The sequence below is a fragment of the Pseudophryne corroboree genome, chromosome 12 (genome assembly GCF_028390025.1).
Source record: "Pseudophryne corroboree isolate aPseCor3 chromosome 12, aPseCor3.hap2, whole genome shotgun sequence".
Taxonomy (NCBI): Eukaryota; Metazoa; Chordata; class Amphibia; order Anura; family Myobatrachidae; genus Pseudophryne; species Pseudophryne corroboree.
In genome coordinates, this window is record NC_086455.1 from 75267451 (window position 1) to 75284635 (window position 17185).

General features: G+C 50.5%; 1 protein-coding gene across 2 annotated transcripts in view; it reads right to left on the reverse strand.

The window, feature by feature from the left end:
- Positions 1-17185, reverse strand: part of CDAN1 (codanin 1) — a 390144-nt gene extending 372959 nt beyond the window's left edge. The window contains exon 1 of one of the 2 annotated variants that reach the window (XM_063947654.1): positions 17038-17185. In XM_063947654.1, coding sequence (XP_063803724.1) covers positions 17038-17118 — 81 coding nt within the window. In that variant the 5' untranslated portion in view covers positions 17119-17185. The remainder of the gene's footprint in view (positions 1-17037) is intronic. The other variant, XM_063947653.1, reaches the window with a different exon arrangement.

The following is a 17185-nucleotide window of genomic DNA, read 5'->3' on the forward strand; positions in this document are numbered from 1 at the left end:
CACACCATGTGATCCTAAAAGCTTGCTTTTGTGCCCTGTCTCCTGCGGAGCCGCTATTCCCCATGGTCCTGACGGAGTCCCCAGCATCCACTAGGACGTTAGAGAAATGGTGATACTGTAGCTAGACATGTGATACACGAAAATGAAATCCACACAGCAGGTACAGGCACACTCAGTCACAGGTACAATGCAGAAGTTATTACAGATAAACATTAAAACTGCACTGGACTGGTAACATTACATATAGATATAACAATGCACAGTAGATACTGGATGTATATCACAGAATAATTGTACTAAATATTCCTGTAGGTATGCACTTGTTCTTAACTAACACGGTCTAAAATGACATGTAGAATACTTAAGTGCCTGTAAATGCACAGGGCTGATGAGACAGGCAGCTTTACAGAGGAGACAGAGCCCTGCAGTCCCGGAGATCAGCCCAGCTACTTGTGGAAAGACGATGCCAAAATCTCTGTCAGGGAGTGAGGGAGAGAGAGTGAAATGCACCTCCAGGGCGGGAACACCAGCAGTAGATGGCGCCCGGAGCTGGGGGAGGGGCTACAGGTCAGCACCTTATCCCCTATGCTGGTCCTCTCCACCGGGTACTGTGGAGCCTATGTAAAACAGATTTTAGCAAATTCGACCTGTGCTCCCTGCCCTCGTGGATATAGTGGCGTCCCTGTGTAGTACAGTGGTCACGCCAGCAGCGCCGTCCATCTCCTGGTACCGCGATTTACCGGCGGTCTTACCTCCTCCCTGATGTGCAACCACGCGATCCAGGAGAGCGTCAGCGGTGGTGTGCCCGAAGACCAGTGCGCCTCCGCTGCAAGTACCCGGGAACCAGGCCGCGGGAGTATGCTGGGGAGGTGATGGAGCCGCAGCACAGAATGTCAGAATGACATAAACAGTGCTGCGGCCCTTGAATCTTCTTGAAAAGTTCTTTTCAGGGCTGCCTAGCGCAGCCCCCCGTTAGTGACCTGCTCTGCAGGCACTTACTTACAAACTGATCTCCAGTGCCCGGAGGCGGGGTTATAGAGGAGGCGGTGCATCCTGGGAACAGTCAAAGCTTTAGCCTGTTGGTGCCTCGGATTAAGATCCAACTCTACACCCTGATGTATTCCCTGTTGAATCCCAGTGTACCCCGCTGCAGAAAAACCAAACTAAAATAAGATTTTACTCACCGGTAAATCTATTTCTCGTAGTCCGTAGTGGATGCTGGGAACTCCGTAAGGACCATGGGGAATAGCGGCTCCGCAGGAGACTGGGCACAACTAAAGAAAGCTTTAGGTCACCTGGTGTGCACTGGCTCCTCCCACTATGACCCTCCTCCAAGCCTCAGTTAGGACACTGTGCCCGGACGAGCTGACATAATAAGGAAGGATTTTGAATCCCGGGTAAGACTCATACCAGCCACACCAATCACACCGTATAACTCGTGATACTATACACAGTTAACAGTATGAATATAACTGAGCCTCTCAACAGATGGCTCAACAATAACCCTTTAGTTAGGCAATAACTATATACAAGTATTGCAGACAATCCGCACTTGGGATGGGCGCCCAGCATCCACTACGGACTACGAGAAATAGATTTACCGGTGAGTAAAATCTTATTTTCTCTGACGTCCTAGTGGATGCTGGGAACTCCGTAAGGACCATGGGGATTATACCAAAGCTCCCAAACGGGCGAGAGAGTGCGGATGACTCTGCAGCACCGAATGAGAGAACTCCAGGTCCTCCTCAGCCAGGGTATCAATTTTGTAGAATTTTGCCCCTGACCAAGTTGCAGCTCGGCAAAAGTTGGAAAGCCGAGACCCCTCGGGCAGCTGCCCAAGATGAGCCCACCTTCCTTGTGGAATGGGCTTTTACAGATTTTTCAAGGCCCTGACTACGTCCAGTAACTTGGAATCCTCCAAGTTCCTAGTAGCCGCAGGCACTACAATAGGTTGGTTCAAGTGAAAAGCGGATATCACCTTAGGGAGAAACTGGGGACGAGTCCTCAATTCTGCCCTATCCATATGGAAAATCAGATAAGGACTTTTATATGACAAAGCCGCCAATTCTGATACACGCCTGGCCAAGGCCAATAACATGACCACTTTCCGCGTGAGACATTTTAGATCCACGGTTTTTAGTGGCTCACACCAATGTGATTTTAAGAAACTCAACACCACGTTGAGAACCCAAGGTGCCACTGGAGGCACAACCGGGGGCTGAATATGCAGCACTCCTTTTACAATGTCTGAACTTCAGGTACTGAAGCTAGTTCTTTCTGGGAGAAAATCGACAGAGCCGAGATCTGTACCTTAATGGAGCCTAATTTTAGGCCCATAGACACTCCTGCTTGTAGGAAATGCAGAAATCGACCTAGTTGAAATTCCTCTGTTGGGGCCTTTTTTGGCCTCACACCAAGCAACATATTTTCGCCATATGCGGTGATAATGTTTTGCAGTTACATCTTTCCTGGCTTGAATCAGCGTAGGAATGACTTCCTCCGGAATGCCCTTTTCCTTTAGGATCCGGCGTTCAACCGCCATGCCGTCAAAACGTAGCCGCGGTAAGTCTTGGAACAGACAGGGCCCCTGCTGCCGCAGGTCCTGTCTGAGCGGCAGAGGCCATGGGTCCTCTGATATAATTTCTTGAAGTTCTGGGTACCAAGCTCTTCTTGGCTAATCCGGAACCACGAGTATCGTTCTTACTCCTCGCCTTCCTATTATTCTCAGTACCTTTTGTATGAGAGGCAGAGGGGGGAACACATAAACCGACTGGTACACCCACGGTGTTACCAGAGCGTCCACAGCTATCGCCTGAGGGTCCTTTGACCTGGCGCAATATCTTTTATAGCTTTTTGTTGAGGCGGGACGCCATCATGTCCACCTGTGGCCTTTCCCAATGGTGTACAATCCTTTGGAAGACTTCTGGATGAAATCCCCACTCTCCCGGGTGGAGGTCGTGTCTGCTGAGAAGATCTGCTTCCCAGTCGTCCACTCCGGGAATGAACACTGCTGACAGTGTTAACACATGATTTTCCGCCCATCGGAGAATCCTTGTGGCTTCTGCCATCGCCATCCTGCTTCTTGTGCCGCCCCGTTGGTTTACATGGGCGACTGCCGTGATGTTGTCTGATTGGATCAGTACCGGCTGGTTTTGAAGCAGAGGCCTTGCCTGACTCAGGGCATTGTAAATGGCCCTCAGTTCCAGAATATTTATGTGTAGGGAAGTCACCTGACTGGAAGTTTTTTCCCTGTGTGACTGCCCCCCAGCCTCAAAGGCTGGCATCCATGGTCACTAGGACCTAGTCCTGTATGCCGAACCTGCGGCCCTCTTGAAGATGGGCACTCTGCAGCCACCACAGTAGAGATAACCCTGTCTTCAAGGACCAGGGTATCAGCCGATGCATCAGAAGCTGTGATCCGGACCACTTGTCCAACAGGTCCCACTGAAAAGTTCTTTCATGGAACCTGCCGAATGGGATTGCTTCGTAGGAAGCTACCATTTTTTCCCAGGACTCGCGTGCAATGATGCACCGATACCTGTTTTGGCTTCAGGAGGTCTCTGACTAGAGATGACAGCTCCTTGGCTTTCTCCTCCGGGAGAAACACTTATTTCTGTTCTGTGTCCAGAACCATCCCCAGGAACAGTAGACGTGTCGTAGGAACCAGCTGTGACTTTGGACTGTTTAGAGTCCAACCGTGCTGTTGTAACACTTTCCAAAATAGTGCTACCCCGACTAGCAACTGCTCCTTGGACCTTGCCCTTATAAGGAGATTGTCCAAGTACGGGATAATTAAAACTCCCTTTTTTCGAAGGAGTATCATCATTTCAGCCATTACCTTGGTAAACACCCTCGGTGCCATGTACAGTCCAAACGGCAGTGTCTGGACTTGGTAATGGTAATCCTGTACCACAAATCTGAGGTACTCCTGGCGAGGATGGTAAATGGGGACATGCAGGTAAGCATCCTTGATGTCCCGGGATCCCATGTAATCCCCCTCGTCCAGGCTTGCAATAACCGCCCTGAGCGATTCCATCTTGAACTTGAATTTTTTTATGTATGTGTTCAAGGATTTTAAATATAAAATGGGTCACACCGAACCATGCGGTTTCGGTATCCCAAACCGTGTGGAATAGTAACCCCATCCTTGTTGAAGTAGGGGCACCTTGAGTATTACCTGCTGGGAATACAGCTTATTAATTGCCTCTAGCGCAGCCTCCCTGCCTGAGGGAGTTGTCGGCAAGGCATATTTGAGGAAACGGCGTGGGGGAGACATCTCGAATTCCAGCTTGTACCCCTGAAATACTACTTGAATGAAACAGGGATCCACCTGTGAGCGAGCCCACTGATCGCTGAAATTTTTGAGACGGCCCCCCCACCGTACTGGACTCAGAGGAAGCGAGAGAAGAATTTTGATTCTGGGAACAGGCTGACTGGTGCAGGTTTTTCCCTCTTCCCATGTCTCTGTACAGAAAGGAAGCGCCTTTGACCCGCTTGCTTTTCTGAAGCCGAAAGGACTGTACCTGATAATACAGTGCTTTCTTAGTCTGTGAGGAAACCTGAGGTAATGGATACGAGGTCCCAGAGACCATCCCCAAATAATTCCTCACCCTTATAAGGCAGAGTCTCTATGCGCCTTTTAAAGTCAGCATCACCTGTCCAGTGACAGGTCTCTGATACCCTCCTGACAGAAAGGACATTACATTCATTTTGGATGCCAGCCGGCAAAATATCCCTCTGTGCATCCCTCATATATAAGACGACGTCTTTAATATGTTCTCATGTTTGACAGGGTCACCGACCACGCTGCAGCAGCACGATCTGCAGGTCTCAGTCTAGTACCTGAGTGTGTAAATACAGTATTCAGGATAGCCTCCTGCTTTTTATCAGCAGGTACCTTCAAAGTGGCCGTATCCTAAGACGGCAGTGCCACCTTTTTTGACAACCGTGTGAGCGCCTTATCCACCCTAGGGGATATCTCCCAGCGTAACTTATCCTCTGGCGGGAAAGGGTACGCCATCAGTAACTTTTTAGAAATTACCAGTTTCTTATCGGGGGGAACCCACGCTTTTCACACACTTCATTCATTCATCTGATGGGGGAACAAAACACTGCCTGCTTTTTCTCCCCAAACATAAAACCCTTTTTTAGTGGTACTTGGGTTAATGTCAGAAATGTGTAACACATTTTTTATTGCCGAGATCAAGTCACGGATGTTCCTAGTGGATTGTGTATATGTCTCAACCTTGTCGACACTGGAGTCAGACTCCGTGTCGACATCTGTGTCTGCCATCTGAGTGAGCGGGCGTTTTTGAGCCCCTGATGGCCTTTGAGACGCCTGGGCAGGCGCGGACTGAGAAGCCGGCTGTCCCACAGCTGTTACGTCATCCACCCTTTTATGTAAGGAGTTGACACTGTCGGTTAATACCTTTCACCTAACCATCCACTCTGGTGTCGGCCCCACAGGGGGCGACATCACATTTATCGGCATCTGCTCCGTCACCATATAAGCCTCCTCATTAAACATGTCGACACAGCTGTACCGACACACCGCACACACACAGGGAATGCTCTGACTGAGGACAGGACCCCACAAAGTCCTTTGGGGAGACAGAGAGAGAGTATGCCAGCACACACCAGAGCGCTATATAATGTGGGGATTAACACTATAACTGAGTGAAATTTCCCCAATAGCTGCTTGTATATATATAATATTGCGCCTAAATTTAGTGCCCCCCCTCTCTTTTTAACCCTTTGAGCCTGAAAACTACAGGGGAGAGCCTGGGGAGCTTTCTTCCAGCTGCACTGTGAAGAGAAAATGGCGCCAGTGTGTCTGAGGGAGATAGCTCCGCCCCTTTTTCGCGGACTTTTCTCCCGCTTTTTTCTGGATTCTGGCAGGGGTATTTACCACATATATAGCCTCTGGGGCTATATATTGTGGTATTTTTGCCAGCCAAGGTGTTTTTACTGCTGCTCAGGGCGACCCCCCCCAAGCGCCCTGCACCCTCAGTGACCGGAGTGTGAAGTGTGTATGAGGAGCAATGGCGCACAGCTGCAGTGCTGTGCGCTACCTTGGTGAAGACTGATGTCTTCTGCCGCCGATTTTCCGGACCTCTTCTTGCTTCTGGCTCTGTAAGGGGGACGGCGGCGCGGCTCCGGGACCGAACACCAAGGCTGGGCCTGCGGTCGATCCCTCTGGAGCTAATGGTGTCCAGTAGCCTAAGAAGCCCAAGCTGGCTGCAAGCAGGCAGGTTCGCTTCTTCTCCCCTTAGTCCCTCGCTGCAGTGAGCCTGTTGCCAGCAGGTCTCACTGAAAATAAAAAATAAGAATTTACTTACCGATAATTCTATTTCTCGTAGTCCGTAGTGGATGCTGGGAACTCCGTAAGGACCATGGGGAATAGCGGCTCCGCAGGAGACTGGGCACAAAAGTAAAGCTTTAGGACTACCTGGTGTGCACTGGCTCCTCCCCCTATGACCCTCCTCCAAGCCCCAGTTAGGATACTGTGCCCGGACGAGCGTACACAATAAGGAAGGATTTTGAATCCCGGGTAAGACTCATACCAGCCACACCAATCATACCGTACAACCTGTGATCTGAACCCAGTTAACAGCATGATAACAGAGGAGCCTCTGAAAAGATGGCTCACAACAATAATAACCCGATTTTTGTAACAATAACTATGTACAAGTATTGCAGACAATCCGCACTTGGGATGGGCGCCCAGCATCCACTACGGACTACGAGAAATAGAATTATCGGTAAGTAAATTCTTATTTTCTCTGACGTCCTAGTGGATGCTGGGAACTCCGTAAGGACCATGGGGATTATACCAAAGCTCCCAAACGGGCGGGAGAGTGCGGATGACTCTGCAGCACCGAATGAGAGAACTCCAGGTCCTCCTCAGCCAGGGTATCAAATTTGTAAAATTTAGCAAACGTGTTTTCCCCTGACCAAGTAGCTGCTCTGCAAAGTTGTAAAGCCGAGACCCCTCGGGCAGCCGCCCAAGATGAGCCCACCTTCCTTGTGGAATGGGCTTTTACAGATTTTGGCTGTGGCAGGCCTGCCACAGAATGTGCAAGCTGAATTGTACTACAAATCCAACGAGCAATAGTCTGCTTAGAAGCAGGAGCACCCAGCTTGTTGGGTGCATACAGGATAAACAGCGAGTCAGATTTTCTGACTCCAGCCGTCCTGGAAACATATATTTTCAGGGCCCTGACTACGTCCAGCAACTTGGAGTCCTCCAAGTCCCTAGTAGCCGCAGGTACCACAATAGGCTGGTTCAAGTGAAACGCTGAAACCACCTTAGGGAGAAATTGAGGACGAGTCCTCAATTCTGCCCTGTCCGTATGAAAAATTAGGTTAGGGCTTTTATAGGATAAAGCCGCCAATTCTGAGACACGCCTGGCTGAAGCCATGGCCAACAGCATTACCACTTTCCATGTGAGATATTTTAAGTCCACAGTGGTGAGTGGTTCAAACCAATGTGATTTTAGGAACCCCAAAACTACATTGAGATCCCAAGGTGCCACTGGAGGCACAAAAGGAGGCTGTATATGCAGTACCCCCTTGACAAACGTCTGAACTTCAGGAACTGAAGCCAGTTCTTTCTGGAAGAAAATCGACAGGGCCGAAATTTGAACCTTAATGGACCCTAATTTTAGGCCCATAGACAGTCCTGTTTGCAGGAAATGCAGGAAACGACCCAGTTGAAATTCCTCTGTAGGGGCCTTCCTGGCCTCGCACCACGCAACATATTTACGCCAAATACGGTGATAATGCTGTACGGTTACATCCTTCCTGGCTTTGATCAGGGTAGGGATGACTTCATCTGGAATGCCTTTTTCCTTCAGGATCCGGCGTTCAACCGCCATGCCGTCAAACGCAGCCGCGGTAAGTCTTGGAACAGACAGGGTCCCTGCTGGAGCAGGTCCCTTCTTAGAGGTAGAGGCCACGGGTCCTCTGTGAGCATCTCTTGAAGTTCCGGGTACCAAGTCCTTCTTGGCCAATCCGGAGCCACGAGTATAGTCCTTACTCCTCTCCTTCTTATGATTCTCAGTACCTTGGGTATGAGAGGCAGAGGAGGGAACACATACACTGACTGGTACACCCACGGTGTTACCAGAGCGTCCACAGCTATTGCCTGAGGGTCCCTTGACCTGGCGCAATACCTGTCTAGTTTTTTGTTGAGGCGGGACGCCATCATGTCCACCTTTGGTTTTTCCCAACGGTTCACAATCATGTGGAAGACTTCTGGGTGAAGTCCCCACTCTCCCGGGTGGAGGTCGTGTCTGCTGAGGAAGTCTGCTTCCCAGTTGTCCACTCCCGGAATGAACACTGCTGACAGTGCTATCACATGATTTTCCGCCCAGCGAAGAATCCTAGCAACTTCTGCCATTGCCCTCCTGCTTCTTGTGCCGCCCTGTCTGTTTACGTGGGCGACTGCCGTGATGTTGTCTGACTGGATCAGCACCGGCTGACCTTGAAGCAGAGGTCTTGCTAGGCTTAGAGCATTGTAGATGGCCCTTAGCTCCAGGATATTTATGTGAAGTGATGTCTCCAGGCTTGACCACAAGCCCTGGAAATTTCTTCCCTGTGTGACTGCTCCCCAGCCTCTCAGGCTGGCATCCGTGGTCACCAGGACCCAGTCCTGAATGCCAAATCTGCGGCCCTCTAGAAGATGAGCACTCTGCAACCACCACAGGAGAGACACCCTTGTCCTTGGTGACAAGATTATCCGCTGATGCATCTGAAGATGCGACCCAGACCATTTGTCTAGCAGATCCCACTGGAAGGTTCTTGCGTGGAATCTGCCGAATGGGATTGCTTCGTAAGAAGCCACCATCTTTCCCAGGACCCTTGTGCATTGATGCACTGAGACTTGGCCTGGTTTTAGGAGATTTCTGACTAGTTCGGATAACTCCCTGGCTTTCTCCTCCGGGAGAAACACCTTTTTCTGGACTGTGTCCAGGATCATCCCTAGGAATAGAAGTCGTGTCGTCGGGATCAGCTGCGATTTTGGAATATTGAGAATCCAACCGTGCTGGCGCAGCACTATCTGAGATAGTGCTACTCCGACTTCCAACTGTTCCCTGGATCTTGCCCTTATCAGGCGATCGTCCAAGTAAGGGATAACTAAAACTCCCTTCCTTCGAAGGAGTATCATCATTTCGGCCATTACCTTGGTAAAGACCCGGGGTGCCGTGGACAATCCAAACGGCAGCGTCTGAAACTGATAGTGACAGTTCTGTACCACAAACCTGAGTTACCCTTGGTGAGAAGGGTAAATTGGGACATGTAGGTAAGCATCTTTGATGTCCAGAGACACCATATAGTCCCCTTCTTCCAGGTTTGCAATCACTGCTCTGAGTGACTCCATCTTGAATTTGAACCTTTGTATGTAAGTGTTCAAGGATTTTAGGTTTAAAATTGGTCTCACCGAGCCGTCCGGCTTCGGTACCACAAATAGTGTGGAATAGTACCCCTTTCCCTGTTGTAGGAGGGGTACCTTGATTATCACCTGCTGGGAATATAGCTTGTGAATGGCTTCCAATACTGCCTCCCTGTCTGAGGGAGACGTCGGTAAAGCAGACTTTAGAAAACGGCGAGGGGGAGACGTCTCGAATTCCAATTTGTACCCCTGAGATACCACCTGAAGGATCCAGGGGTCCACTTGCGAGTGGGCCCACTGCGCACTGAACTTCTTGAGACGGGCCCCCACCGTGCCTGAGTCCGCTTGTAAAGCCCCAGCGTCATGCTGAGGACTTTGCGGAGGCGGGAGAGGGCTTTTGTTCCTGGGAACTGGCTGTTTGTTGCAGCCTTTTTCCTCTCCCTCTGCCACGGGGCAGAAATGAGGCGCCTTTTGCCCGCTTGCCCTTATGGGGTCGAAAGGACTGCGCCTGATAATACGGCGTCTTCTTAGATTGAGAAGCTACCTGGGGTAAAAATGTGGATTTTCCAGCAGTTGCCGTGGCTACCAGGTCTGATAGACCTACCCCAAATAACTCCTCCCCCTTATAAGGCAATACTTCCATGTGCCTTTTAGAATCCGCATCACCTGACCACTGCCGCGTCCATAAACCTCTTCTTGCAGAAATGGACAGCGCGCTAACTCTTGATGCCAGTCGGCAAATATCCCTCTGTGCATCACGCATATATAGAAATGCATCCTTCAAATGCTCTATAGTCAGTAATATACTGTCCCTATCTAGGGTATCAATATTTTCAGTCAGGGAATCCGACCACGCCAGGCCCGCACTGCACATCCAGGCTGAGGCGATTGCTGGTCGCAGTATAACACCCGTGTGAGTGTATATACATTTTAGGATATTCTCCAGCTTTCTATCGGCAGGTTCCTTTAGGGCGGCAGTATCAGGAGAGGGTAGAGCTACCTGTTTAGACAAGCGTGTGAGCGCTTTATCCACCCTAGGGGGTGTTTCCCAACGTGCCCTATCCTCTGGCGGGAAAGGGTACGATGCCAATAACCTTTTAGGAATTATCAGTTTTTTATCGGGGGAAACCCACGCCTCATCACACACTTCATTTAATTCCTCGGATACAGGAAAAACTACAGGCAGTTTTTTCTCACCAAACATAATACCCCTTTTTAGTGGTACTTGTATTATCAGAGATATGCAATACATTTTTCATTGTTTCAATCATGTAACGTGTGGCCCTAGTGGAAGTCACGTTTGTCTCCTCATCATCGACACTGGAGTCAGTATCCGTGTCTGTGTCTGCCATTTGAGGTAACGGGCGTTTTAAAGCCCCTGATGGCGTTTGAGACCCCTGGACAGGCACAAGCTGAGTAGCCGGCTGTCTCATGTCGTCAACTGTCTGTCGTAAAGAGCTGACACTGTCACGCAATTCCTTCCATAAGCTCATCCACTCAGGTGTCGACTCCCTAGGGGGTGACAACTCTATAATAGGCAATTGCTCCGCCTCCATCTCATTTTCCTCCTCAAACATGTCGACACAATCGTACCGACACACCGCACACACACAGGGAATGCTCTGATAGAGGACAGGACCCCACTAGCCCTTTGGGGAGACAGAGGGAGAGTATGCCAGCACACACCAGAGCGCTATATATAGACAGGAATACCACTATAAAATGTGCTTTTCCCTTTATAGCTGCTGTTAGTATTAAAACTGCGCCAAATTAGTGCCCCCCTCTCTTTTTTACCCTTTTCTGTAGTGCAGGACTGCAGGGGAGAGTCAGGGAGACGTCCTTCCAGCGGAGCTGTGATGGAAAATGGCGCCCGTGTGCTGAGGAGATAGGCTCCGCCCCCTTCTCTGCGGCCTTTTCTCCCGCTTTTTGGTGAGTTCTGGCAGGGGTTAAAATACATCCATATAGCCCTGGGGGTTATATGTGGTGTATTTATGCCAGCCAAGGTGTTTACATTGCTGCTCAGGGCGCCCCCCCCAAGCGCCCTGCACCCTCAGTGACCGAAGTGTGAAGTGTGCCTGAGTAACAATGGCGCACAGCTGCAGTGCTGTGCGCTACCTTGTTGAAGACTGATGTCTTCTGCCGCCGATTTTTCCGGACCTCTTCTTGCTTCTGGCTCTGTAAGGGGGCCGGCGGCGCGGCTCTGGGACCGAGCTCCGAGGCTGGGCCTGTATTCGGTCCCTCTGGAGCTAATGGTGTCCAGTAGCCTAAGAAGCCCAAGCTGGCTGCAAGCAGGCAGGTTCGCTTCTTCTCCCCTTAGTCCCTCGATGCAGTGAGCCTGTTTGAAAATAAAAAAACTAAAACTAAACTTTCACTAAGAAGCTCAGGAGAGCCCCTAGTGTGCACCCTTCTCGGCCGGGCACAAAAATCTAACTGAGGCTTGGAGGAGGGTCATAGGGGGAGGAGCCAGTGCACACCAGGTAGTCCTAAAGCTTTACTTTTGTGCCCAGTCTCCTGTGGAGCCGCTATTCCCCATGGTCCTTACGGAGTTCCCAGCATCCACTAGGACGTCAGAGAAAACCTAATTCTATACTTTCTTTCTAGAAGCTCAGGAGAGCCCCTAGTGTGCATCCAACCACGGCCAGGCACAAAATCTAACTGAGGCTTGGAGGAGGGTCATAGTGGGAGGAGCCAGTGCACACCAGGTGACCTAAAGCTTTCTTTAGTTGTGCCCAGTCTCCTGCGGAGACGATATTCCCCATGGTCCTTACGGAGTTCCCAGCATCCACTAGGACGTCAGAGAAATACATTTCTGAAGAAAACTCTCTGGAGAGCTTGTTAGAGTGCACTCGGCTCCTAGGGCACATTTTTTCTAAACTGAGTCTGGGGAGGGGCATAGAGGGGAGGAGCCAGCACACACTATTTATTTCTTAAAGTGTCAGGCACCAATGGACCCAATCTATACCCCCACAGCAGTGGCGGATTTAGGGGGGGGGCACCAAGGCACGTGCCCCCCTGTCATTTTTAGTGCAGACTGACATGCGGACGAGTGTCCGCATGTCAGTCTGCGGTCTCGTTTCGTCCCCTGCTGTTAGGAGGGACACGGAGGGCACAGTGCGCGCCTCTCCTGTGTCCCTCCTGTGTCTCCGGCGGCCGCTGGTCTCATAAAGGAAGTGCCGTTCGTGAGCACTTCCTTTATTACAGTGACCCGCGGCCGCCGGAGACCCAGGAGGGACACAGGGAGGCGTGCACTGTGCCCTCCGTGTCCCTCCTAACAGCAGGGGAGCGGGGGGAGCAGCGGCGGCGGCGGAGGAAGGGGGGGGGACGGGGGACGCACTGGGGGGGAATATCTGGCACTGGGGGCATATTTGCAGGGAGGGGGGGGGGGCGAATATCTGGCACTGGGGACATATATGGCACTGGGGGGAATATCTGGCACTGGGGGCATATCTGGCACTGGGGGGGGGGGATATCTGGCACTGGGGGCATATGTGGCACTGGGGGGGGGATATCTGGCACTGGGGGGAATAACTGGCAGGGAAGGGATATCTGGCACTGGGGCATTGTCTGGCACTGGGGGCATATGTGGCACTGGGGGGGGGAATATCTGGCACTGGGGCATATGTGGCAATGGGGGCATATATAGCACTGGGGGCATATGTGGCACTGTCGGGGAATATCTGGCACTGGGGGTATATGTGTACCTGGCACATGGGGGGGCTATATTTGGCACTGGGGGCATGTGAGTACCTGGCACCGTGGGGGAATATCTGGCACTGGGGACATATGTGGCACTGGGAGCACAGCCCTAGCAACAAGGACTACCTCCTAGCAACGAGCATGACACCCAGTGCATGAAACCCCTGGCAACGAGCATGACACCCAGTGCATGAAACCCCTGGCAACGAGCATGACACCCAGTGCATGAAACCCCTGGCAACGAGCATGACACCCTGAGCATGAAAACCCCTGGCACCGTGCATGGAACCAAGAGCATGAAACCCCTGGCAACGAGCATGACACCCAGTGCATGAAACCCCTGACAACGAGCAGGTATTTGAAAAGTAATTAGAAGCCTTACTGTAGGATTTAATGTGTAATGGGCATTACGGTGTGTGGCATAATGTATCACGGACATTGCGGTGTGTGTCATAATGTGTCGCAGGCATTACGGTGTATGGTATACTCTATCGCTGGCATTGTGATATGTGGTATAATGTCTCAGGGTCATTGCAGTGTGTGGCATAATGTATCACGGACATTGCGGTGTGTGTCATAATGTGTCAGGCATTACGGTGTGTGGTATACTATATCACGGGCATTGTGGTATGTGGTATAATGTCTCAGGGTTATTACAGTGTGGCATAATATATAACGGGCATTGCGGTGTGTGGCATAGGGTATAACGGGCATTGCGGTATGTGTCACAGGCATTACGGTGTATGGTATACTATATCACGGGCATTGTGGTATAATGTCTCAAGGTCATTGCAGTGTGTGGCATAATGTGTCCCAGACATTGTATGTGCTATAATGTATCAGGGGCAGTGCAGTGTGTAGCATAATGTATAACGGGCATTGCGATTCCTGACATAATGTGTCACAGGCATTACGGTGTGTGGCATAATGTGTCTGGGGCATTACAGTGTGTGCATATTGTGTCATGTGCATTATTGTGTGTGGAATAATGTCTAAGGGCCATTGCAGTATGTGGAATAATGTATACTGGGCATTACTATAAGGAGGAAAAATGACAAATAATGTAAGGGGCATGAATCAGGATTATTTTTCTTTCCTGTGGTGGCTAACGTCTGGGCGTGCAGGTTGCAAAACTGGGGTATAAGGTAGTCTTTTCCTGCAATACCACGCCCATTCCAACGAAGCCACGCCCATTCCAACGAAGCCACGTCCCTTATGGTGCCCCCCCTGTAATTTTTTTCTGGATCCGCCCCTGCCCCACAGTACTAAGTACCTTTCCCCAGTATCCACTAGGACGTAAGAGAAAACTGAATTACTACCTTGTACTAATAAGGGTATCTGGAACAGTAATGGGAGGTTCAATACAGTTTAAATCCTGAAGCAGCATCACCCATTGTTTTGCCGGGATCCGGTCTGAAGATCGACAGTATCTAGGTCGACAATGTTTAGGTCGACCACTATAGGTCGACAGTCACTGGGTCGACATGGATGGAAGGTCGACATGTGCTAGGTCGACAGGTCTAAAGGTCGACATGAGTTTTTCAAATTTTTTTTCTTGAATTTTTTCATACTTAATGATCCACGTGGACTACGATTGGAACGGTAAAGTGTGCCGAGCGAAGCGGTAGCGGAGCGAAGGCACCATGCCCGAAGCATGGCGAGCGAAGAGAGCCATGCGAGGGGACGCGGTGCACTAATTTGGGATCCCGGTCACTCTACGAAGAAAACAACACCAAAAAAAAAAAAAAAACATGTCGACCTTTAGACCTGTCGACCTAGCACATGTCGCCCTAGAAACCCTGTCGACCTTCCATCCATGTCGACCTAGTGACTGTCGACCTATAGTGGTCGACCTAGATACTGTCGATTTGATGAACCACACCCGTTTTGCCATCCAAAGCTGCAACAGACATCATCAATTCCTGCCTTATGCCAGGCGCAAGAGATCCGCCAGAAACAGGCTTCCCTTTACTTTACGTGTAACTCAGTAGTAGGGAATTCTAGCTACACTCCCATGATCTCCCATAAGACTGATATCTTGTGTGAAACCGTAGCGTTGACACCCATAAACACCCATTTGTGCATGTACAGTTTGCTTAAACTCGTTATGTGCAGCTGTATAACGAGCTGTGTATAACTCACAATTAGGTCCTATGTATACAGGTTTCAGTGTAAGGCCATGACACTTAGCTTTTGTGTGAATTAATAGTTATATGTGTCTAGGAATGATTACGGTTCAGCATGAATGACAACTGGATGTAATGCCAGTGGTCAGAATACCGACGCTGGCATCCCAATCCGAGAAATTCCGGCAGAGGCAGAGTAAGTACGTTCCTCAGTCTCCCCTACCCCCCGCCCTTTTTCCCACAGCTTCACCCTAACCCTTCCCCCTTAGTGCATACACCTAACCTACCCTAGACCCCCTACCCGCAGCCTAACCCTAACCGCCAAGCCCCCCCCCCCCCCCCCCCACCCCGGCCCTAACCCTTAACTATCTGTTTTACTTACAGTAGGGATTCCGTCAGCCGGCATCTTAACCACATTCCATGATTACAACACTGACAATTCATTTCATACGGGGGGAGATTTATCAAATCTTGGGAAAGAAAATTCAGATAGAGTAAGCACCAACCAATCAACTTCTGTCATTTTACATGCCGTGCTAGAAAAATGACAGTTAGTAGCTGATTGGTTGACAGGAGCAATTTCTCCACTTTATCTTTCATCAAAATTGTATAAATCTTCCCTTATATTACAGACTAGTAATATGGACATGGCATATGGCGGGACATCACAGCACACACAGGTACCGCAGGTCTCCCCTCTCTAAGTCTATCCCGTCTCCAGTGCGGATGTAGGGATGGACTTCAAATTTGGACGGTTTAATACCATCAATGTTTTACTTGGGATTTTAGTGTTTTTACCATTCAGTGGCAGCTTTCTAATGACAGTCACCATCAAATGTGGAAGCCATGACTATTCAATGTTAAAATACAGCTGAATTCAGCGGTTTAACATTGAGAAAGGCTTATGTTCTGGTTTGCCATGCAGCACGGCTGGGATGCAGTCATGTGACCAGCGCTCGGGATCCCGGCGGTCACCACGACGACAGCGGAATCCCAAGCGATCACAATGCCGCCACACAGGGTCTATTCCCACTCTGTTATGCTCGTCCCCCGCCAGCATTTTGCTGCTGGGATCCCGCGGTCGATAGGCAAAGCATTACCAACCCGCACGACTAATCGAAAGATAAAGCATTCGAAATTGGGCATAAACACTAGGACGACTCTCTAAGATGCGATGTCATCAGCGACAGGACCCGGCAGGGCTGCCGGCATTGGCAAGTGCATACACACTTGCCGATGTCGGGAGCAACGGCGAGGGGTGAGAATGGGGGGAGCATGTTCCTCGCAAGTGATGTCGCTGGACCAACGGAGGATGCTGCTGACGACGCATGGAAGCGTGCATCATCAGCGACATAGTGCATACACACCGGACGATATCACGAACGAGGTATCCAAATCAGGCGCATCGTGCTGCTATCATCCTAGTGTGTACTGATTTGACCAGAAACTAGCGTGCGACTAGGTGGAAGCCATGCCAGCAGTGTGAGGCAGGTGCCCAGCAGGCTCAATGGTGCTGACAGCTCATGATAATTGCACCAGCTGCAGTTCTACAACTTCTGCGAAACTATAAACCCCCATATGTGCTGCTAGGTCTGTGAGGGCATGCTGGGACTTGTAGTTACACAACAGCTGAGCACCACAGGTGGCAGCAGTGGCTTGCACTGACGGTAACACTATTGCCCATAAGAACAGAGAGGAATAGAGATCATCATCGGGGATGCACAGGTGGGTGCAACATGCTATTTTTGGGGGGTGCCCGGAGGGTGAGGACAGCGCCCCCACTGGTGCTGGCGAGGCAGGGACTGATGTTGGACGCTATACCTGCGTAGCATGGGTCACCCAGCGCAGCACCTCGTCCGCTGTGACCCTCTCCTGCAGTAACAGCTCCAGCGCCGCCGCCATTCCGTACCCTGCGCGCCAACCACTGGCAGCGCTACTACGTCAGGAAGAGGGCAGTGTCCCGGGGTTG